Source organism: Leuresthes tenuis, unplaced genomic scaffold (assembly GCF_036924035.1).
Source record: "Leuresthes tenuis unplaced genomic scaffold, fLeuTen1.0.hap1 SCAF_23, whole genome shotgun sequence".
NCBI lineage: Eukaryota > Metazoa > Chordata > Actinopteri > Atheriniformes > Atherinopsidae > Leuresthes > Leuresthes tenuis.
In genome coordinates, this window is record NW_027325377.1 from 1161844 (window position 1) to 1185888 (window position 24045).

The 24045-nt window shown below is 46.7% G+C and overlaps 1 protein-coding gene across 6 annotated transcripts in view; it reads left to right on the forward strand.

The window, feature by feature from the left end:
- LOC140282617 (filamin-C-like) overlaps nt 1-24045 on the forward strand; it is a 123898-nt gene that overhangs the window by 59125 nt on the left and 40728 nt on the right. For 3 of the 6 annotated variants that reach the window (XM_072377116.1, XM_072377115.1, XM_072377117.1), the window contains 12 exons: nt 1127-1289; nt 1366-1526; nt 1606-1773; nt 4902-5025; nt 5104-5260; nt 10456-10645; nt 10731-10754; nt 13382-13629; nt 16349-16448; nt 16530-16670; nt 19581-19709; nt 19997-20170. In XM_072377116.1, coding sequence (XP_072233217.1) covers nt 1127-1289; nt 1366-1526; nt 1606-1773; nt 4902-5025; nt 5104-5260; nt 10456-10645; nt 10731-10754; nt 13382-13629; nt 16349-16448; nt 16530-16670; nt 19581-19709; nt 19997-20170 — 1779 coding nt within the window. Of the gene's footprint in view, nt 1-1126; nt 1290-1365; nt 1527-1605; nt 1774-4901; nt 5026-5103; nt 5261-5533; nt 5651-10455; nt 10646-10730; nt 10755-13381; nt 13630-13931; nt 14025-16348; nt 16449-16529; nt 16671-19580; nt 19710-19996; nt 20171-24045 lie in introns of all 6 variants that reach the window. The other 3 variants (XM_072377113.1, XM_072377114.1, XM_072377112.1) reach the window with 2 other exon arrangements.

Consider the following 24045-nt stretch of genomic DNA (forward strand, 5'->3'; position numbering starts at 1 on the left):
GTGATTCAGGAGGTGTGGCGGTCACAGTTTGTGGACTGTTGAATGAGTCCAGCCACAGTTCCTCAGCAGAGTGAACAGAAGGAGGTGTGCTGCTGCTGCTTTATGGATGTTTTTCCACTGCAGCACTTCATGACTGTGAAGTAACGAGCTGTGTGGCTCTCATAAAGCTTCTGTTTTGCCTCTGTGGCAGTAAAAAGGAGACAGTTGTGGCTTCAGATTGTGGAATGTTTACACCCAGAAAATACATCGGTTAAATCAGCTGAAATGAACGGATGCACCAAGCAGCAGTGAGAGGAGGTCAGGGTAAGCTTAATGGTATTAATAGCTGCAGTCTGTCTGCAGGCAGCAGATGGTTTTCCACTGATAGTAATGTGTGACATGCTGGAGCCCAGTGCATTGTGGGACAGAAATACTCGGCGCAGGCTTCAGTTTGGCTAGAATTTTAATGGAAAGTGGATCTCTGTCTGAAGCTCAAAAAATACTGAAAGGTTGCTGGTTCCAACCCCTTAACTGCCCAGTGGTTTCTGTAATCAGAGAAGGAGCTCCTGCTGTGGATAATATACCTCTAAATAAATATCCTGCTGGCAAAGAAACATTAATTCACACGTCTAAACAGATGCTGCTATTCTGGGACTCTTTCCACCTCATTTTACAATCTTCCATTTAAACGTAAATGATTGTAAAACACTGTTTGTCCAGAGTGATTGCCCAATGAAAACAGTTTAGGAGGAAACCATCGTTAGTTACAAAACAACAACAGTTTTTTTTATTAACTTTAAGTTAATAGTTGATACATTAAAGTGCAGCGTCAGGAGTCCAGGCTCCGGGGGGCGCTGTAGAGCAGGTTCAAACCATAGGCTGTATGAAAGAAGATTACGTTGGAGTCTATGAGAAAGTGACTCCACCTCCGCCCTGACTTGAGACCACAGTGAACATTTATTTGATGAGTTCATGGTCTCAGTCGCTGGTTTCGGGGCTTCTTTAACTCATCAAGGCGTGACTATGCTGGGAAACAGCTACTCAATAAACCAAAATGGTTGAACTCAACGTTTCCAAAGTCTACAAACCAGCAGCCTGTGGTTAGACCTGTTACTTGTATCATGGACTCTTTTGTGTCTGACTGCAGGTTTGCACCTCATTGAAGTTCTCTTTGATGAGATCTCGGTTCCAAAGAGTCCCTTCAGGGTGTCGGTGACCGAGGGCTGCGATCCCAGTCGAGTCCGAGCCTTTGGTCCTGGTCTGGAGGAGGGGCTGGTGAACAAATCGAACCGCTTCACTGTCGAGACCAGGTACTGTCTCACTGTTTCTCGATTAACCGAAATCTGAATGTTTGGGACTTAGACTTCTGCTCGATGTCATGCTCAGGGGTGCAGGCACCGGAGGTCTTGGTCTGGCCATTGAGGGTCCATCGGAGGCGAAGATGTCGTGTAAAGACAACAAAGATGGTAGCTGCAGTGTTGAGTACATCCCCTTCACTCCTGGAGAATACGATGTCAACATCACCTTCGGGGGTCTTCCCATCCCGGGTGAGGATCCATCACACCACTAACCTCTGGCACCTACTGTCAGGTCCAGACTTCATTGAGTCCGCTCTTTTTCTTGCAGGAAGCCCATTTCGTGTCCCGGTGCGAGAACTGGTTGATCCCAGTAAGGTGAGGTGTTCGGGTCCTGGTCTGGGCAGTGGAGTCCGAGTTCATGTTCCTCAGACCTTCACTGTGGACAGCAGCAAGGCAGGGGTGGCACCCCTGGAGGTCCAACTGTTTGGGCCAACAGGTAAGGCCATCTGCCCTCCAACTAACTTCAAAGGGTTCAAAGGCCGTCACAATACAGCCGATTCTAATGCTGACGAAAAGTCACCTTCCTGAGATCGAGAGAAATTATGTCAGTCAAGCTGAAACCAAGAATAGGTTCACTGTGAGTTCTGAAAGGCCCCAAACTGAAGCCAAAGCCTGTGTCTCCTTGACAGAATCAGGCCTTTTAATGCCACATGACTAATGGTAACGCCAGCAGAAGGATCGTATCAGATAGTCAGCGTATAGATTAAGTTCAGTTGATGAATGAGATGTTGGTTTGGTTTCTTTACAATGCCAGAGACAATGCATTTAGTCTCAATAAACACTCAATACACTTAATAACGAAGTCTTTTTCAGAGCCAGCATCTAATCTGGAACCAGTTATTTTTGTCCAAACAGCCTTATAACTGACTCTCAGCATAAAACACAGTTCAAGAGCAGTACCAGCTCTGGTTGCTATGGAGACTAACCAGACATGTTTAAAAACCAGAAGCAGTGTGGCCTGCAGTCTGTCTGAAGCATATATCTCATTCAAGCCGGTCAAAACGTGTCTCTAACAACTTTTTCAGAGCCAGCATCTAATCTGGAACCAGTTATTTTTGTCCAAACAGCCTTATAACTGACTCTCAGCATAAAACACAGTTCAAGAGCAGTACCAGCTCTGGTTGCTATGGAGACTAACCAGACATGTTTATGTTTATGCATTTAGCTTTCATCCAGAGCGACTTACAGGTAGGCAGATAGGGTAAGGGGGGTCTTGCCTAAGGACCCCTACTGGAGACAATACCTTTCATGGAGGGGATTTGAACCCAGATCTCCCACATGAAAGGTGGCAATCCAGTCCCGGATATGTTTAAAAACCAGAAGCAGTGTGGCCTGCAGTCTGTCTGATCCAAAAGGATCAACCTTCAGACATGAAGCTGCAGGAATATGAGACTAACTCTGACCAGTCTGACACATATATCTCATTCAAGCTGGTCAAAACGTGTCTCTAACAACTTTTTCAGAGCCAGCATCTAATCTGGAACCAGTTATTTTTGTCCAAACAGCCTTATAACTGACTCTCAGCATAAAACACAGTTCAAGAGCAGTACCAGCTCTGGTTGCTATGGAGACTAACCAGACATGTTTATGTTTATGCATTTAGCTTTCATCCAGAGCGACTTAAAGGTAGGCAGGTAGGGTAAGGGGGTCTTGCCTAAGGACCCCTACTGGAGACAATACCTTTCATGCAGGGGATTTGAACCCAGATCTCCCACATGAAAGGTGGCAATCCAGTCCCAGATATGTTTAAAAACCAGAAGCAGTCTGTCTGAAACATATATCTCATTCAAGCCGGTCAAAACGTGTCTCTAACAACTTTTTCAGAGCCAGCATCTAATCTGGAACCAGTTATTTTTGTCCAAACAGCCTTATAACTGACTCTCAGCATAAAACACAGTTCAAGAGCAGTACCAGCTCTGGTTGCTATGGAGACTAACCAGACATGTTTATGTTTATGCATTTAGCTTTCATCCAGAGCGACTTACAGGTAGGCAGATAGGGTAAGGGGGGTCTTGCCTAAGGACCCCTACTGGAGACAATACCTTTCATGGAGGGGATTTGAACCCAGATCTCCCACATGAAAGGTGGCAATCCAGTCCCGGATATGTTTAAAAACCAGAAGCAGTGTGGCCTGCAGTCTGTCTGATCCAAAAGGATCAACCTTCAGACATGAAGCTGCAGGAATATGAGACTAACTCTGACCAGTCTGACACATATATCTCATTCAAGCTGGTCAAAACGTGTCTCTAACAACTTTTTCAGAGCCAGCATCTAATCTGGAACCAGTTATTTTTGTCCAAACAGCCTTATAACTGACTCTCAGCATAAAACACAGTTCAAGAGCAGTACCAGCTCTGGTTGCTATGGAGACTAACCAGACATGTTTATGTTTATGCATTTAGCTTTCATCCAGAGCGACTTAAAGGTAGGCAGGTAGGGTAAGGGGGTCTTGCCTAAGGACCCCTACTGGAGACAATACCTTTCATGCAGGGGATTTGAACCCAGATCTCCCACATGAAAGGTGGCAATCCAGTCCCAGATATGTTTAAAAACCAGAAGCAGTCTGTCTGAAACATATATCTCATTCAAGCCGGTCAAAACGTGTCTCTAACAACTTTTTCAGAGCCAGCATCTAATCTGGAACCAGTTATTTTTGTCCAAACAGCCTTATAACTGACTCTCAGCATAAAACACAGTTCAAGAGCAGTACCAGCTCTGGTTGCTATGGAGACTAACCAGACATGTTTATGTTTATGCATTTAGCTTTCATCCAGAGCGACTTACAGGTAGGCAGATAGGGTAAGGGGGGTCTTGCCTAAGGACTCCTACTGGAGACAATACCTTTCATGGAGGGGATTTGAACCCAGATCTCCCACATGAAAGGTGGCAATCCAGTCCCGGATATGTTTAAAAACCAGAAGCAGTATGGCCTGCAGTCTGTCTGATCCAAAAGGATCAACCTTCAGACATGAAGCTGCAGGAATATGAGACTAACTCTGACCAGTCTGACACATATATCTCATTCAAGCTGGTCAAAACGTGTCTCTAACAACTTTTTCAGAGCCAGCATCTAATCTGGAACCAGTTATTTTTGTCCAAACAGCCTTATAACTGACTCTCAGCATAAAACACAGTTCAAGAGCAGTACCAGCTCTGGTTGCTATGGAGACTAACCAGACATGTTTATGTTTATGCATTTAGCTTTCATCCAGAGCGACTTAAAGGTAGGCAGGTAGGGTAAGGGGGTCTTGCCTAAGGACCCCTACTGGAGACAATACCTTTCATGCAGGGGATTTGAACCCAGATCTCCCACATGGAAGGTGGCAATCCAGTCCCGGATATGTTTAAAAACCAGAAGCAGTCTGTCTGATCCAAAAGGATCAACCTTCAGACATGAAGCTGCATTCAAGCTGGTCAAAACGTGTCTCTAACAGAGAATCAGACCTCAGGTTGGTTGAAACTGCAAGAGAAAGCAGAGCATCTCATCTTTAACTTGCCTTTATCGAGTGCCGAATGGTCTGTAGTTTCTATTCCCATGTTTTTCACCCTCTGGTTTGTCACCAGGTGTAGTCGAGCCGATCAGCATCACAGACAACGGTGGCGGCACTCACACGGTCAACTACACTCCCGCCAATGACGGCCCTTACACGGTGTGCGTAAAGTATGCCGACCAGGAGGTCCCACGCAGGTTGGTGCTGAAAGACTGACTCCTACAAATCCTGAGCCCTCTGGTTGGGACGTAACCTCTCAAACTGCTTTCTCTCAGTCCTTTCAAGATCAAAACATTACCAGCTCACGATGCCAGTAAAGTTCGGGCCAGCGGTCCAGGTCTGAATGCTGCCGGAGTCCCAGCCAGTCTGCCGGTTGAGTTCACCATAGATGCCAGAGATGCTGGGGAGGGACTGCTCACAGTCCAGATACTGGTGAGTCACTGCCTCCACAAATGATAGCGGCATCTCCCAATCCATCTCAGGTCTTCAGAACATCGATGTCCATCCTGATTTACGCTGTCAGAACTGTGAATGATGACTTCATCAACCAAAATGTCACAATGAATTCTGATTTAACAAGAGACTATTGAGTAAAGCAGGTAATGGAGGAGTAGCCTTACCCCCAGGTGTCTCTTCTGTGATGTGTATCTGCTTCTTTTAATCCCGATTCCCTCCCAAACTGCCGGCTTGTTGCTGTCGCTGCAGGACCCGGACGGGTGCAGGCACGAGGCCTCGGTGTTTGTGGAGGACTGGGGCAGGAGGGTGTGGGAGACTCATATAGTAAAGAAAACCATCCCCTTCAGTATTCTGAAGAGAGGCTGCGTAAGGCCTTCACCTCCTTCCCTCTTTCACCTCATCTCACACCTATCCTTACCCTCCCCCCCTCCGCCGCTGCCTCCTCGTTCCCTTAAATCAGAGATTAAACAAACAGCTTTGTCACTGATTCAGACGGGAGTCGTTTGGTTTGGTTTATATTGTTTTCTGCACCGATGATAATCATCAATATTATCAGCTATTAAAAGTGTGGATGTTGTCGATTAATCCCAGTTAACATCCGAGGATCCGAGGTCCAATTTTTACTCTTTTTCTTTATCTAAAACAAACAAAAACCAGCTTAAACTAAATAAACCCAAGTTTGAGTGAATTCAAACCCCATTTAAAATGCAAATAAACTGTAACTTTGTACTTTCACTGAGCTTTAGATAGAAGAACAAAGAACTGATTCTCAGAGTCTCAGTGAAAGTTATCTGTAAAAACCGACATCTGTGATCAGGTGATTGGGCTAGGAGTTGAAATCTTTATTTATACTTGCTTTTAGATCAGATCCTGGGTGACAAAACCCTCCCATCTGTACTTTAAAAAGCTGAAACATGTCCACAGAACTGATTCTCAGAGTCTTCACCGACCAAAAGAACCAAAAGTAGAATCTGAAGCAGCAGTAAAAGTTGTTCTGGAGCCAAATAAAGACAGAAAGTTTATAGAATCCACAGCAACAGCTTCTGGAGCTTCTCCAACCAGCAGGTTACCTGCTGCCAGGTGAGGGTGTCAGGATTGGGTATAAAAGCAGCTTCCACCAAAGGTTCAGCCTCTCCAACAAGGACGGGTCGTGGCTCACCGCTTTGGGCCAAACTCCATCAGAGAATCATCAATAAGTTCAGGAAATATTCCTCAGAGTCAGACTGGAAAGAACTTTGGTCTTTCAGCATCTACAGAGCAGGATATTGGGAACAGATTCAGGGAGTCTGGCTGGATACAGATTCCTCTGAAAAAGTGCAACTATTAGTTACCATTGAAAGGAGTCATTAAAAGGGACCACAATGGGAAACAGAGCAGCTTTTATTGGGTGATATTACAGGTCACTGAGGTACAGTTCAGCATCACGGGGCAACAGGACATCTGGCCTGAGCTCCTTGAGGCTCTGGGTGTTGATGAGCTGTCTTGGTTGACACATCTGAGGTCTGAGCAAGTGCCTCTGGGTTGGTGGTGCCTGTTTTTAAAGAAGCTGACCAGAGGGTGTGTTCCAGGGAGATCACACTTTTCAGAAAGTCTATGCTGGAGAGAAGAGTCCGGCAGATAGTCAGGGTTTTAATTCTGGTCATGGAACACTGGACCTTTGAAAGGATACTGTAGGGTGAGTGGATGTTCACCCTGCCAGGGTTTTATGGACATGGAGAAGGCTTAAGAACTGGACTGGATAGCATAGTGGTATGATTGCCATCTTTCATTTGGGAGATCTGGGTTCAAATCCCCTCCATGAAAGGAACTATCTCCAGTAGGGTCCTTAGGCAAGACCCCCTTACCCTACCTGCCTACCTGTAAGTTGCTTTGGATAAAATGCATAAACATATCCCTCATGGAGTCCTATGGGAGGTGCTTCAGGGGTGTGGAACATCAGGCCCAGAACTTACCACAGTGGGAGCTTTGTTCAGATCGCTGGCAGTAAGTTAAACTGGTTTCTGGTGAGTGTTGGACTCTACCAGGTCTGTTATTTGTCACTGATTCTATTCATGAGTTTCATGGAAAACAAAACTTCCAAGGGGCTGAGGGTTTCCAGTTTGATTGGCTCAGGAATGTTGCTTTTTGTGACTGGTTTTATCAGTCCAAATGACCTCCAGCAGGTACTGAGTGTGAAGCAGCCAGGACCAGAATTAGCTCCTCCAAGTCTGAGGCCATGGTCCTCTGACTTATTTGTAAATAATTTGTAGATTATGCACTCCAAGTTGGGGTTTCCTCAGTTGAAGAAGTTTAAGTAGCCTAGGGTCTTGTTCAGAAGTCGGGGGATGAGTGGATTTGCAGTGATGTGGACGTTGTCTATCGTGGTGAAGAGAGAACTGGGCCAGAATCTGTTGATCTGTGGTCATGAGCTGTTTAAGTTAGGGACTAGTCCCTAGACTAGACTAGTCCCTAACCCATGAGCTGTTTAAGTTAGGGACTAGTCCCTAGACTAGACTAGTCCCTAACCCATGAGCTGTTTAAGTTAGGGACTAGTCCCTAGACTAGACTAGTCCCTAGTCCCTAACCCATGAGCTGTGGGAAGGGATTGAGATGTCCTGGGCTCACCCTCATAGATAGGGTGAGAAGATCGGCCATCCAGGAGGTGTTCTGAGCCGCTGCTCCTCCCTATTGGAGGAAGCCAGTTGAGGTAGTTTGGGCATCTAGGATGACTTCTGGACGCCTCCCAGGGGAGGTGATCCAGACTTGTCCCACTGGGAGGAGACCTCTGGGCAGTCCCAGGACAGGAAGAGGTGGCTGGGAGAGGGAGGTCTCAGTGTTGCCCCCACAATCCAGTCATGGAGAAGGGATAGAAAATGAATGGATGGATTTCTGCGTCAAATTCTAGATTTGTTTCTGTTTTCTAAATACAATGAAATTGGTCTGTGAGGACACTGGAGTAAATTCTGTTAAATTATTTAAACTAATAATAAGTTTTTATTATATTTTAGGAATTCCCCCAATCACATCACATTATTCTCATCAGCAGATACCCAACATCCTTCAGAGCTTCTCAGTACCTCAAGATGAAGGCTAAAGCTCTGCATGTTCAGCTGCTTTCATAATAAACCAGCAGCACCTCTATGAACTGGAACCATTTTAGATATTTCGAAGCTGAATTTTCCTACCTCCACCCCTCCGTCCTCCCCCCCCCTGTGGTCTACATGTGGACTGACTCCATCCAGTTTGCTGAATGAGCTAACAGACAGATGTGGTTTTCAGTCCTCCACTAACCGGACTGCTTCATAAACCCAGTTCCAACCCCGCTGCAGTGCATAGAGTTAGATCCCGTGTGAACATGTGAGTAACAGCACTGCTCTCAAACCATCAGCAGCCATCCCGGCTTCTGGTGCTTCCTTTCACATATCTTCTGTCACAGAGGAAGTTTTTACAGCTGTTTCTGACATCTGTAATCAAATCCGTGGCTCTCACATCATCTTTAAACACCGAAAAGCATCTGTGTACTCCCACATCTGCAGCATTTGGTGGTTTTAGAGGGAAAGCTGAGCTGAGAGCTGGATATTTGAATCCCTCTGTGTCTGTAAAAGAGTTGAACTTTATGAATTTAGTCACTTATTCAGACTGAAAGCTCTTTTTTCACAAGACTCTTTTGTAGAATCGCCACCTTAACATGGTGGAGGGGTTTGAGTACCTCCAGAGTAGCAATGTTTAGCAACTACTGCCATCTAGTGGTCAAACTGGACAAATGTGTCAGAGTTGGAGCAACTGAACGTATTTTTCTTGGATCTTGAAGATCACCTGAAAGGCTTTTTCGGTTCTCCTCTGGACGGTGGGGAGTACCAGCTCATAGCTGCTGATAGCTGCTTGTTGGGTCCCTTTTCAGAGCCGAGTAGGTGGTGCATCTTCTTCTGTCTGCTGGTAAAATGGTGATGTTTGGGTCTCTGCTGGGGGGTGCCTTCCTTTCCTGTGGTGTGAGGTTAGAAAGAGGAGTTTTAGGACTAGAGGAGGCTGCAGTCACCTTCACACGTAGTTATCCCTGATCTCAGATTCAGTGGCCGGGCTGAGGGCCACCACTGGGTAGCTGCTGAAATGGTACATTTGAGTCCTATGGCTAAGACTTTCTTCTCTGGTTGGGTGAGATCCCCCTCTGATGAGTTTTTTCCAGGGCTTCTCAATGACTGTAGTGTCTTCATGTCCTCATGTGATTGACTGCATTGGAATCTCCACTTTTGGCTTTTCTTAGACATCCCGTGTTGGGATAGTGAGGCTTTTCAAAGAGGCCATAGACCTCCTCTTTGATAGTATTGCACCGAAAGGTTCTGGGGGCTCAGATCCATCTTCCAGCCTGTGTTATTCTTTCACTAAGAAGCTTTGAGCCTTTAACAGTTTAAGCTCTGTATTCCAGATTAAAATGCAGGTGGTTCCTGATATCCTCTCATACTCCTGCACAATGCTGAGGGTGTTCTCCCCAAAGTGTAAGGCAACATATCGTGTAGATTCCCAGTCTCCCAGGTCAAAGTAAGCCTAAGAGTTTGAATAGAGCTACAAGACTAATGTTTCTAGAATCTCGAAGATGTTTTTATTTGAAAGCCTTCTTCAGGTCTAAACTAGTTGGTGTCAGTTTACAGTCTTTTGGGTGAGATATGGAACTTATTCAAGCTCTTAGGCTGCAGGTAGCAGTCATTAGTGAGTCTGTCCCCTCGCCAACAACAAAATGATTCAGGCACCATTGTCTGTTCGTGCTTTATTTAAGCTGGAGCCTCCATTACTCAAATATGTAATGATTCCTCCACTTTCTTCATTTAAACGGCTCATTCAGCTAAGCAATTAGACACTAATTAAACATAGTTCTTCCTGATATTATCAGTTTTTTGGCATAGATTCTTCTTATAGAAACTAAAACTTAACGACCCCCCCAGTCGGCTCTGATTGGTCCATTATGTAAGCTTTCTGTACCAATGTTTCATGGTGATGCCATGAAGTCAAAGCAGAAAAACCTGGAATACAAACCTGACAACAGCAAGATGATCTCTTTAATCAAAAGGGCAGACATAAAGTCTCACCTAACCAGAGTCAGGGTTGGTTTTACCTGGTGGCAGATGGTGGGAGACCAGTGACATCACCGGGTCGTTGTTTGCTGTAACACCACTAACTTCCTGTCCACGTGTCCCCAGGACCCAGAGGGAAAACCCAAAAAGGCGAACATCAGAGACAACAGAGACGGGACGTACACGGTGTCCTACGTACCCGACATGACGGGACGCTACACGATCACCATCAAGTACGGGGGAGACGAGATCCCGTACTCGCCTTACCGGATCCACGCTGTGCCTTCTGGAGACGCCAGCAAGTGTCTGGTCACAGGTTAGGCTCCTCCCACTGCTCTGTACATCGGTCACATCAGTTTATAAGCTGCTGACCTCACTGACTGTGTTGTTGTTTCCTGCAGTGTCGATCGGAGGACACGGACTCGGTAAGTAAGAGTAAGAGTATGGGAAAGCAGTCTGAATATGTTCTGTGTCCATTGGCTCATCTGTGTTGGTCAACCAACCTCAGTGAAGTTAGCATGGAGTAAAGTAACCAACCTCAGTGAAGTTAGCATGGAGTAAAGTAACCAACCTCAGTGAAGTTAGCATGAAGTAAAGTAACCAACCTCTGTGAAGTTAGCATGGAGTAAAGGAACCAACCTCTGTGAAGTTAGCATGGAGTAAAGTAACCAACCTCTGTGAAGTTAGCATGGAGTAAAGCAACCAACCTCAGTGAAGTTAGCATGGAGTAAAGTAACCAACCTCAGTGAAGTTAGCATGGAGTAAAGTAACCAACCTCTGTGAAGTTAGCATGGAGTAAAGTAACCAACCTCAGTGAAGTTAGCATGAAGTAAAGTAACCAACCTCTGTGAAGTTAGCATGGAGTAAAGGAACCGACCTCAGTGAAGTTAGCATGGAGTAAAGTAACCAACCTCAGTGAAGTTAGCATGGAGTAAAGTAACCAACCTCTGTGAAGTTAGCATGGAGTAAAGGAACCAACCTCAGTGAAGTTAGCATGGAGTAAAGTAACCAACCTCTGTGAAGTTAGCATGGAGTAAAGTAACCAACCTCAGTGAAGTTAGCATGGAGTAAAGTAACCAACCTCAGTGAAGTTAGCATGGAGTAAAGTAACCAACCTCAGTGAAGTTAGCATGGAGTAAAGCAACCAACCTCAGTGAAGTTAGCATGAAGTAAAGTAACCAACCTCAGTGAAGTTAGCATGGAGTAAACCTCAGTGAAGTTAGCATGGAGTAAAGTAACCAACCTCAGTGAAGTTAGCATGGAGTAAAGCAACCAACCTCAGTGAAGTTAGCATGGAGTAAAGTAACCAACCTCAGTGAAGTTAGCATGGAGTAAAGTAACCAACCTCAGTGAAGTTAGCATGAAGTAAAGTAACCAACCTCAGTGAAGTTAGCATGGAGTAAAGTAACCAACCTCAGTGAAGTTAGCATGGAGTAAAGCAACCAACCTCAGTCAAGTTAGCATGGAGTAAAGTAACCAACCTCAGTGAAGTTAGCATGGAGTAAAGTACCCAACCTCAGTGAAGTTAGCACGGAGTAAAGTAACCAACCTCAGTGAAGTTAGCATGGAGTAAAGTAACCAGCCTCAGTGAAGTTAGCATGGAGTAAAGTAACCAGCCTCAGTGAAGTTAGCATGGAGTAAAGTAACCAACCTCAGTGAAGTTAGCATGGAGTAAAGTAACCAGCCTCAGTGAAGTTAGCATGGAGTAAAGTAACCAACCTCAGTGAAGTTAGCATGGAGTAAAGTAACCAGCCTCAGTGAAGTTAGCATGGAGTAAAGTAACCAACCTCTGTGAAGTTAGCATGGAGTAAAGCAACCAACCTCAGTGAAGTTAGCATGGAGTAAAGCAACCAACCTCAGTGAAGTTAGCATGAAGTAAAGTAACCAACCTCTGTGAAGTTAGCATGGAGTAAAGGAACCAACCTCAGTGAAGTTAGCATGAAGTAAAGTAACCAACCTCAGTGAAGTTAGCATGGAGTAAAGTAACCAACCTCAGTGAAGTTAGCATGGAGTAAAGCAACCAACCTCAGTGAAGTTAGCATGGAGTAAAGTAACCAACCTCAGTGAAGTTAGCATGGAGTAAAGTAACCAACCTCAGTGAAGTTAGCATGGAGTAAAGTAACCAACCTCTGTGAAGTTAGCATGGAGTAAAGTAACCAACCTCAGGGAAGTTAGCATGGAGTAAAGTAACCAACCTCAGGGAAGTTAGCATGAAGTAAAGTAACCAACCTCAGTGAAGTTAGCATGGAGTAAAGTAACCAACCTCTGTGAAGTTAGCATGGAGTAAAGTAACCAACCTCAGTGAAGTTAGCATGGAGTAAAGTAACCAACCTCAGTGAAGTTAGCATGAAGTAAAGTAACCAACCTCAGTGAAGTTAGCGTGGAGTAAAGTAACCAACCTCAGTGAAGTTAGCATGGAGTAAAGGAACCAACCTCAGTGAAGTTAGCATGGAGTAAAGGAACCAACCTCTGTGAAGTTAGCATGGAGTAAAGTAACCAACCTCAGTGAAGTTAGCATGGAGTAAAGTAACCAACCTCAGTGAAGTTAGCATGGAGTAAAGCAACCAACCTCAGTGAAGTTAGCATGGAGTAAAGTAACCAACCTCAGTGAAGTTAGCATGAAGTAAAGTAACCAACCTCAGTGAAGTTAGCATGGAGTAAAGTAACCGACCTCAGTGAAGTTAGCATGGAGTAAAGTAACCAACCTCAGTGAAGTTAGCATGGAGTAAAGGAACCAACCTCAGTGAAGTTAGCATGGAGTAAAGTAACCAACCTCAGTGAAGTTAGCATGGAGTAAAGCAACCAACCTCAGTGAAGTTAGCATGGAGTAAAGTAACCAACCTCAGTGAAGTTAGCATGAAGTAAAGTAACCAACCTCAGTGAAGTTAGCATGGAGTAAAGTAACCGACCTCAGTGAAGTTAGCATGGAGTAAAGTAACCAACCTCAGTGAAGTTAGCATGGAGTAAAGGAACCAACCTCAGTGAAGTTAGCATGGAGTAAAGTAACCAACCAGCTTCAACCAGCTCCTGTCTGTCATGTCCATCTTATCAGGTTCAGGTCTCGGTCCGACCATCCAGATCGGCGAGGAGACCGTCATCACGGTGGACGCAAAGGCTGCTGGGAAAGGCAAAGTCACCTGCAAGGTGTCGACCCCAGACGGGGCGGAGCTGGACGTGGACGTGGTGGAGAACGCAGACGGGACCTTCGACATCTACTACACTGCTCCAGAACCCGGGAAGTACGTCATCACCATCCGTTTCGGCGGGGAACACATCCCCAACAGCCCGTTCCACGTGGTGGTGAGTCCCGCCGTCTGCTGGCGCCGGCTGCTCCGGTTTGAAGCTCCCATCCTGCAGGTTGTTCCTTTGATGGACCTGGTTTAAACTGCGAGTAGATCGAGTCGCTCAGGTTTGGAGCCGCTGGAGAGTGACCATTTTCCTCCGTCACCATGGAAACGAGAAGAATCAACACAGATATTATTATATATTTCATATGATCATAAGTGTTCCCCCTCAGCTGTTTCAGGGTTCAGGACTCGTGTTTCTTTCTGTTTGTTTATTTTTCTGTTTGGCTCTAACCGCTCCACCTTGTCCTCCGTCAGGCGGGTGACTCCATCCCAATAATAGAGGAACCATGTGACCAGCTTCAGTTACAGCCGTCCTACTCGCCCTTCGTGGGCTTCTCCCCTCACTGGGTATCACATTCACTTCCTCTGCTGTTTATCTGAAAACCGACCCGCTACACCCGCCATCCTCCATCCACCCTCCATCCATCCATAGTCCCTCCATCATCTTCCTCCATCTTCCTCCGCCCTCCTCCACCCTCCACCTCCCTCCTCCACCCTCCCTCCTTTATCTTCCTCCTCCCCCCAGTCCCTCCATCTTCCTCCTCCGCCCTCCTCCAGCCTCCATCCTCCCTCCGCCCTCCTCCACCCTTGTCCCCCAGTCCCTCCATCTTCCTCCTCCATCTTCCTCCCCAGTCTCTCCATCTTCCTCCCCAGTCTCTCCACCCTCCCTCCCCCATCTTCCTCCGCCCTCCTCCACCCTCCACCCTCCACCTCCCTCCTCCACCCTCGTCCCCCAGTCCTTCCCTCCTCCATCTTCCTCCTCCCCCCAGTCCCTCCATCTTCCTCCTCCATCTTCCTCCCTCCTCCATCCTCCCTCCGCCCTCCTCCACCCTATTCCCCCAGTCCCTCCATCTTCCTCCCCAGTCCCTCCATCATCCTCCTCCATCTTCCTCCTCCCTCCTCCATCCTCCCTCCGCCCTCCTCCACCCTTGTCCCCCAGTCCCTCCATCTTCCTCCCCAGTCCCTCCATCATCCTCCTCCATCTTCCTCCTCCCTCCTCCATCCTTCCTCCGCCCTCCTCCACCCTTGTCCCCCAGTCCCTCCATCTTCCTCCCCAGTCCCTCCATCTTCCTCCTCCACCCTCCATCCGCCCTCCTCCACCCTCCCTCCTCCACCCTCCATCCGCCCTCCCTCCATCCTCCCCCAGTCCTTCCCTCCTCCATCTTCCTCCTCCCTCCTCCATCTTCCTCCTCCCCCCAGTCCCTCCATCTTCCTCCCCCAGTCTCTCCATCTTCCTCCATCTTCCTCCCTCCTCCATCCTCCCTCCGCCCTCCTCCACCCTTGTCCCCCAGTCCCTCCATCTTCCTCCCCAGTCCCTCCATCATCCTCCTCCATCTTCCTCCTCCCTCCTCCAAACTTCCTCCGCCCTCCTCCACCCTTGTCCCCCAGTCCCTCCATCTTCCTCCCCCAGTCTCTCCATCTTCCTCCATCTTCCTCCCTCCTCCATCCTCCCTCCGCCCTCCTCCACCCTTGTCCCCCAGTCCCTCCATCTTCCTCCCCAGTCCCTCCATCATCCTCCTCCATCTTCCTCCTCCCTCCTCCAAACTTCCTCCGCCCTCCTCCACCCTTGTCCCCCAGTCTCTCCATCTTCCTCCATCTTCCTCCCTCCTCCATCCTCCCTCCGCCCTCCTCCACCCTTGTCCCCCAGTCCCTCCATCTTCCTCCCCAGTCCCTCCATCTTCCTCCTCCACCCTCCATCCGCCCTCCTCCACCCTCCCTCCTCCACCCTCCACCCTCCATCCGCCCTCCCTCCACCCTCCCCCAGTCCTTCCCTCCTCCATCTTCCTCCTCCCTCCTCCATCTTCCTCCTCCCCCCAGTCCCTCCATCTTCCTCCTCCATCTTCCTCCCTCCTCCATCCTCCCTCCGCCCTCCCTCCACCCTCCCCCAGTCCTTCCCTCCTCCATCTTCCTCCTCCCTCCTCCATCTTCCTCCTCCCCCCAGTCCCTCCATCTTCCTCCTCCATCTTCCTCCCTCCTCCATCCTCCCTCCGCCCTCCTCCACCCTTGTCCCCCAGTCCCTCCATCTTCCTCCCCAGTCCCTCCATCTTCCTCCCCCAGTCCCTCCATCTTCCTCCCCCAGTCTCTCCATCTTCCTCCATCTTCCTCCTCCACCCTCCATCTGCCCTCCTCCACCCTCCCTCCTCCACCCTCCCTCCTCAATCCTCCTTCCACCCTCCTTCCTCCATCTTCTTCCCCCAGTCCCTCCACCCTCCCTCCATCTTCCTCCTCCACCCTCCATCCGCCCTCCTCCACCCTCGCTCCTCCATCGCCGACACAGTCGATAACGTCCAGATCCCCTCATTGATTCCTCTTCTCATTGATCGGCTCAGCATGCTGCTGCAGTTCATCGGCTGCTCTTCGAAGCTCTTTTAGTTTAATCTTTTATTTTTGTCTTCTTGTCCGTTTTTGACGATCTTTTTATTTATTTCTATTTTTATTTCGGATCATTTCTTATTCTCTTTGCCTTTTAAACTTGTTTTTTCTTAACTTTGTCTAATTTCTTGGGTAGTTTTTGTTCCCTTCACCTGATTTTCAGCACTTTTCGGCCTGATTTAACTGGTTTCACACCAGTTTAAAACCGTCAGCTTCTCTCCAACCCTGCTGCTCCTCCTCTCTCTGGCCCAGATCCCACAGCTCAGTACGTTCTCAGTGACTCTCTGGTTCTGCTTTAGGCCACCGATGATCCCATCGTCCCCGTGGACGGGGTGGAACCCGTGCTGCGTCCCTTCAGTCTGGTCATACCCTTCACGGTGCAGAAAGGAGAAATCACGGGTACGAATGCATCTGCTTCAGAAGCAGCAGCAAACTGCAGCTGGTGAAGATCCTAATGTAACGGTTTGTGTTGTTGTGCAGGTGAAGTCCGAATGCCGTCCGGTCGAACGGCTCGTCCTCACATCACCGACAACAAGGATGGAACCGTCACGGTGAAGTATTCCCCGACTGAACGCGGTCTGCATGAGATGGACATAAAGTATGACGGCAGCCACATCCCAGGTAAAGCCCGTCATCATCAGCAAACATGTTTCTGTTTCTGTATTTATCAGACGCTTTTATCCAAAGCGACTTACAAATGAAGATATAACAGCTTTATATAAAGCTAACAATAAGCTAACAATAAGCTAACAATAAGCTAACCATAAGCTAACAATAAGATAACAATAAGCTCCATAGAAGGAACCCAGGAGTCCGACTCTGTCAGAGGGGACAGAGTAGAGATAGGGTGCAGGCATAGAAGGAAGAGCAGAAAGATAAAGTGCAGAGATAGAGGGGGGAGGGAAGTACAAGGTAAGTGCTGGGATAGGAGATGCTCTCTGAAGAGCTGGGTTTTCAGGAGCTTCTTGAAGATAGACAGGGACGCCCCTGTTCTGGTAGCGCTCGGTAGGTCATTCCACCATCGTGGGACGACACATGAACAGAGTTTGGATTGTCTTAGGCGTGGTGTAGGAGCTGCTAGACGACAATCCTGGGACCAACGGAGGGACCCAGTTGGGACAGAAGCCTTTGCAAGAGCCTTCAAGTAGATGGAGCCGTTCCATTAAGCTCTTTGTAGCTAACATCAGGGACTTGGATCTGATGCGGGCGGCTAAGGGCAGCCAGAGGAGCTCAATGAACAGAGGGGGGGCGTGTTCTTTTAGGCTGATCCAAGACCAGACGCACCGCCGTGTTCTGGACCATCTGCAGAGGTTTCACAGGCTGGAGACCAGTTAGGAAACCAGTTAGGAAACCAGTTAGGAAACCAGTTAGGAGACCAGTTAGGAAACCAGTTAGGAAACCAGTTAGGAGACCAGTTAGGAGAGCAGTTAGGAAACCAGTTAGGACAGCAGTTAGGAGACCAGTTAGGAGACCAGTTAGGAGACCAGTTGGGAGACCAGTTAGGAAACCAGTTAGGAGACCAGTTAGGACAGCAGTTAGGAAACCAGTTAGGACAGCAGTTAGGAGACCAGTTAGGACAGCAGTTAGGAGACCAGTTAGGAGAGCAGTTAGGAAACCAGTTAGGAGACCAGTTAGGAGAGCAGTTAGGAGACCAGTTGGGAGACCAGTTAGGAGACCAGTTAGGAGACCAGTTAGGACAGCAGTTAGGAAACCAGTTAGGACAGCAGTTAGGAAACCAGTTAGGAGACCAGTTCGGAGACCAGTTAGGAGACCAGTTGGGAGACCAGTTAGGAGACCAGTTAGGAGACCAGTTAGGAGACCAGTTAGGACAGCAGTTAGGAAACCATTTAGGAGAGCAGTTAGGACAGCATTTAGGAAACCAGTTAGGACAGCAGTTAGGAGACCAGTTAGGAGACCAGTTAGGAGAGCAGTTAGGAAACCAGTTAGGAGACCAGTTAGGAGACCAGTTAGGAGACCAGTTGGGAGACCAGTTAGGAGACCAGTTAGGAGACCAGTTAGGAGACCAGTTGGGAGACCAGTTAGGAGACCAGTTAGGAGACCAGTTAGGACAGCAGTTAGGAAACCAGTTAGGACAGCAGTTAGGAGACCAGTTAGGACAGCAGTTAGGAGACCAGTTAGGACAGCAGTTAGGAGACCAGTTAGGAGACCAGTTAGGAAACCAGTTAGGAGACCAGTTAGGAGACCAGTTAGGAGACCAGTTGGGAGACCAGTTAGGAGACCAGTTAGGAGACCAGTTAGGACAGCAGTTAGGAAACCAGTTAGGACAGCAGTTAGGAAACCAGTTAGGAGACCAGTTAGGAGACCAGTTAGGAGACCAGTTAGGAAACCAGTTAGGAAACCAGTTAGGACAGCAGTTAGGAGACCAGTTAGGAGACCAGTTAGGAGACCAGTTAGGAGAGCAGTTAGGAAACCAGTTAGGAGACCAGTTAGGAGACCAGTTAGGAGACCAGTTGGGAGACCAGTTAGGAGACCAGTTAGGAGACCAGTTAGGACAGCAGTTAGGAAACCAGTTAGGACAGCAGTTAGGAAACCAGTTAGGACAGCAGTTAGGAGACTAGTTAGGAGAGCAGTTAGGAAACCAGTTAGGACAGCAGTTAGGAAACCAGTTAGGACAGCAGTTAGGAGAGCAGTTAGGAAACCAGTTAGGAGACCAGTTAGGAGACCAGTTAGGAGACCAGTTGGGAGACCAGTTAGGAGACCAGTTAGGAGACCAGTTAGGAGACCAGTTAGGACAGCAGTTAGGAAACCAGTTAGGAGACCAGTTAGGAAACCAGTTAGGAGACCAGTTAGGAGAGCAGTTAGGAAACCAGTTAGGAAACCAGTTAGGAAACCAGTTAGGAAACCAGTTAGGAGACCAGTTAGGAGACCAGTTAGGACAGCAGTTAGGAAACCAGTTAGGAGAGCAGTTAGGAGAGCAGTTAGGAGACCAGTTAGGAAACCAGTTAGGAAACCAGTTAGGAGACCAGTTAGGAGAGAAGTTAGGAGACCAGTTAGGAAACCAGTTAGGAAACCAGTTAGGAAACCAGTTAGGAGACCAGTTAGGAGACCAGTTAGGAAACCAGTTAGGAAACCAGTTAGGAGACCAGTTAGGAAACCAGTTAGGAAACCAGTTAGGAGACCAGTTAGGAAACCAGTTAGGAAACCAGTTAGGAGAGCAGTTAGGAAACCAGTTAGGAAACCAGTTAGGAGACCAGTTAGGAGACCAGTTAGGAGAGCGTTGCAGTAGGGAAGGTGGGAGATGACCATGGCCTGCAGCAGGAGCTGGGGGGCATGTTGGGTCAGGTATGGTCTGATCTTTCTTATGTTTAGTAATGCAAAGCGGCTGAACGAGTAACCGAGGTAACGGGATATTTGAAGGTTAGTTGGTCATCAATCAGGACACCCAGGTTTCCAGCAACCTTTGATGGAGCCAGAGATTCAGTTTGGATGCAGATGCTGTGGGGTGTGGTTGGTAAAAACATGTTGACTCTGCTGTGACCTCAGTTCTAACCTCAGTTCCTCCTGTTACAGGAAGTCCGCTGCAGTTCTACGTGGACGCCATCAACAGTGGTCACGTGACAGCGTATGGACCCGGGCTGAGCCACGGCACCGTCAACAGACCGGCCACGTTCACCATCGTCACTAAAGATGCCGGAGAAGGTAACGACCCAGTCGAACAGCCCAGCCAGATCCAAACTGGTTTATTTACTCCGTGTTCCCAGTCAGATTGATTCGGTCCACTTATCCGAGGTCGGATCACCAAAAGAACACGTTCAGAAGAGACAGTTTGGTAACAAACAGCTGAAATGTTGTGTTTTTGTTCCTTTCTTTGTCCTGAATGCTTACCGTGTCACCATAGCAACCACAGGCTTCATGTAACGATGACCTTCTTGTGTCGATAAGAAATAAACCAAAGGAGGAATCGTGTGTTTCTCCTGGGTCTGCAGGTGGTCTGTCTCTGGCGGTGGAAGGTCCATCCAAAGCAGAGATCAGTTGTAAGGACAACAAAGACGGGACGTGCACGGTGTCCTATCTGCCCACCGCACCCGGAGACTACAACATCATCGTCAAGTTCGATGACAAACACATCCCCGGCAGCCCCTTCACCGCCAAGATCACCGGTACTGAAACTGTGACAAAAATTCAGTCTGAAATTTCAAAAGTTTGAACCTTAATCTAACAGATAAAAGAACAAAGAACTGATTCTCAGAGTCTTTTCTGACCAAAAGAACCAAAAGTAGAACCTGAAGCAGCAGTAAAAGTTGTTCTGAAGCCATTATCAGACTTTATTACAGACAGATGTGTAGACATCTCCTCTTCAACTCTTCCAGGTATTATTAAGGCTCAGTTAGCTGCTCCAACAGGCTAACAGCTTTACTGTTGCCATGGTTACGCATCATAAGGGATGCTAAAAAACAGAAAAAAAAGTGCCAGTAACCAGCAGAAGTTCTTCCAGCAGCATTCAGACCTGCAGAAAAGTTGGACGATTGTTCTAAAATGCAATAGAAATGTTGTTTTTAACAAACACAAGTCCAAAGAACTGATTCTCAGAGTCTGAGTGAAAGTTATCTGTAAAAACCGACATCTGTGATCAGTTGATTGGGCTAGGAGTTGAAATCTTTATTTATACTTGCTTTTAGATCAGATCCTGGGTGACAAAACCCTCCCATCTGTACTTTAAAAAGCTGAAACATGTCCACAGAACTGATTCTCAGAGTCTTCACCGACCAAAAGAACCAAAAGTAGAATCTGAAGCAGCAGTAAAAGCTGTTCTGGAGCCAAAGAAAGACAGAAAGTTTATAGAATCTACAGCAACAGCTTCTGGAGCTTCTCCAAGCAGCAGGTTACCTGCTGACAGGTGAGGGTGTCAGGATTGGGTATAAAAGCAGCTTCCACCAAAGGTTCAGCCTCTCCAACAAGGATGGGTCGTGGCTCACCGCTTTGGGCCAAACTCCATCAGAGAATCATCAATAAGTTCAGGAAATATTCCTCAGAGTCAGACTGTAAAGAACTTTGGTCTTTCAGCATCTACAGAGCAGAATATTGGGAACAGATTCAGGGAGTCTGGGGAAACCTCAGTGTGGAAAGGCCAAGGACAGAAAGCCCTGCTGGACTGCTGAGATTCAGCAGGAATGGACACAGATTCCTGTGAAAAACTGCAACAATCAGTTCCCAAAGCATTAAAAAGTGTTGTTAAAGGAAGCTGAAGGAACACGATGGGAAATAATGATGTCATATAAAGGGATCCAGGAGGCTCTTCCTCAGTAATGATGTCATATAAAAGGATCCCGGAGGATCTTCCTCAGTAATGATGTCATATAAAAGGAACCAGGAGGATCTTCCTCAGTAATGATGTCATATAAAAGGAACCAGGAGGCTCTTCCTCAGTAATGATGTCATATAAAAGGAACCAGGAGGCTCTTCCTCAGTAATGATGTCATATGAAAGGATCCAGGAGGATCTTCCTCAGTAATGATATCATATAAAAGGATCCAGGAGGATCTTCCTCAGTAATGATGTCATATAAAAGGATCCAGGAGGCTCTTCTTCAGTAATGATGTCATATAAAAGGATCCAGGAGGCTCTTCCTCAGTAATGATGTCATATAAAAGGAACCAGGAGGCTCTTCCTCAGTAATGATGTCATATGAAAGGATCCAGGAGGATCTTCCTCAGTAATGATATCATATAAAAGGATCCAGGAGGATCTTCCTCAGTAATGATGTCATATAAAAGGATCCAGGAGGCTCTTCTTCAGTAATGATGTCATATAAAAGGATCCAGGAGGCTCTTCCTCAGTAATGATGTCATATAAAAGGATCCAGGAGGATCTTCCTCAGTAATGATGTCATATAAAAGGATCCAGGAGGCTCTTCCTCAGTAATGATGTCATATAAAAGGATCCAGGAGGATCTTCCTCAGTAATGATGTCATATAAAAGGATCCAGGAGGATCTTCCTCAGTAATGATGTCATATGAAAGGATCCAGGAGGCTCTTCCTCAGTAATGATGTCATATAAAAGGATCCCGGAGGCTCTTCCTCAGTAATGATGTCATATAAAAGGATCCCGGAGGATCTTCTTCAGTAATGATGTCATATAAAAGGATCCCGGAGGCTCTTCCTCAGTAATGATGTCATATAAAAGGATCCAGGAGGATCTTCCTCAGTAATGATGTCATATAAAAGGATCTAGGAGGATCTTCCTCAGTAATGATGTCATATAAAAGGATCCAGGAGGATCTTCCTCAGTAATGATGTCATATAAAAGGATCCAGGAGGATCTTCCTCAGTAATGATGTCATATAAAAGGATCCAGGAGGCTCTTCCTCAGTAATGATGTCATATAAAAGGATCCAGGAGGATCTTCCTCAGTAATGATGTCATATAAAAGGATCCCGGAGGATCTTCCTCAGTAATGATGTCATATAAAAGGATCCCGGAGGATCTTCCTCAGTAATGATGTCATATAAAAGGATCCAGGAGGATCTTCCTCAGTAATGATGTCATATAAAAGGATCCCGGAGGATCTTCCTCAGTAATGATGTCATATAAAAGGATCCAGGAGGATCTTCCTCAGTAATGATGTCATATAAAAGGATCCAGGAGGATCTTCCTCAGTAATGATGTCATATAAAAGGATCCCGGAGGATCTTCCTCAGTAATGATGTCATATAAAAGGATCCAGGAGGATCTTCTTCAGTAATGATGTCATATAAAAGGATCCCGGAGGATCTTCTTCAGTAATGATGTCATATAAAAGGAACCAGGAGGATCTTCCTCAGTAATGATGTCATATAAAAGGATCCAGGAGGATCTTCCTCAGTAATGATGTCATATAAAAGGATCCAGGAGGCTCTTCCTCAGTAATGATGTCATATAAAAGGATCCAGGAGGATCTTCCTCAGTAATGATGTCATATAAAAGGATCCAGGAGGATCTTCCTCAGTAATGATGTCATATAAAAGGATCCAGGAGGATCTTCCTCAGTAATGATGTCATATGAAAGGATCCAGGAGGCTCTTCCTCAGTAATGTCATATAAAAGGATCCCGGAGGATCTTCTTCAGTAATGATGTCATATAAAAGGATCCAGGAGGATCTTCCTCAGTAATGATGTCATATAAAAGGAACCAGGAGGATCTTCCTCAGTAATGATGTCATATAAAAGGATCCAGGAGGATCTTCCTCAGTAATGATGTCATATGAAAGGATCCAGGAGGCTCTTCCTCAGTAATGTCATATAAAAGGATCCCGGAGGATCTTCCTCAGTAATGATGTCATATAAAAGGATCCAGGAGGATCTTCCTCAGTAATGATGTCATATGAAAGGATCCCGGAGGATCTTCCTCAGTAATGATGTCATATAAAAGGATCCAGGAGGATCTTCCTCAGTAATGATGTCATATGAAAGGATCCCGGAGGCTCTTCCTCAGTAATGTCATATAAAAGGATCCCGGAGGATCTTCCTCAGTAATGATGTCATATAAAAGGATCCCGGAGGATCTTCTTCAGTAATGATGTCATATAAAAGGAACCAGGAGGATCTTCCTCAGTAATGATGTCATATAAAAGGAACCAGGAGGATCTTCCTCAGTAATGTCATATAAAAGGAACCAGGAGGATCTTCCTCAGTAATGATGTCATATAAAAGGATCCAGGAGGATCTTCCTCAGTAATGATGTCATATAAAAGGAACCAGGAGGCTCTTCCTCAGTAATGATGTCATATAAAAGGATCCAGGAGGATCTTCCTCAGTAATGATGTCATATAAAAGGAACCAGGAGGATCTTCCTCAGTAATGATGTCATATAAAAGGAACCAGGAGGCTCTTCCTCAGTAATGATGTCATATAAAAGGAACCAGGAGGATCTTCCTCAGTAATGATGTCATATAAAAGGAACCAGGAGGCTCTTCCTCAGTAATGATGTCATATAAAAGGATCCAGGAGGATCTTCCTCAGTAATGATTCAGCAGGAATGGACACAGATTCCTGTGAA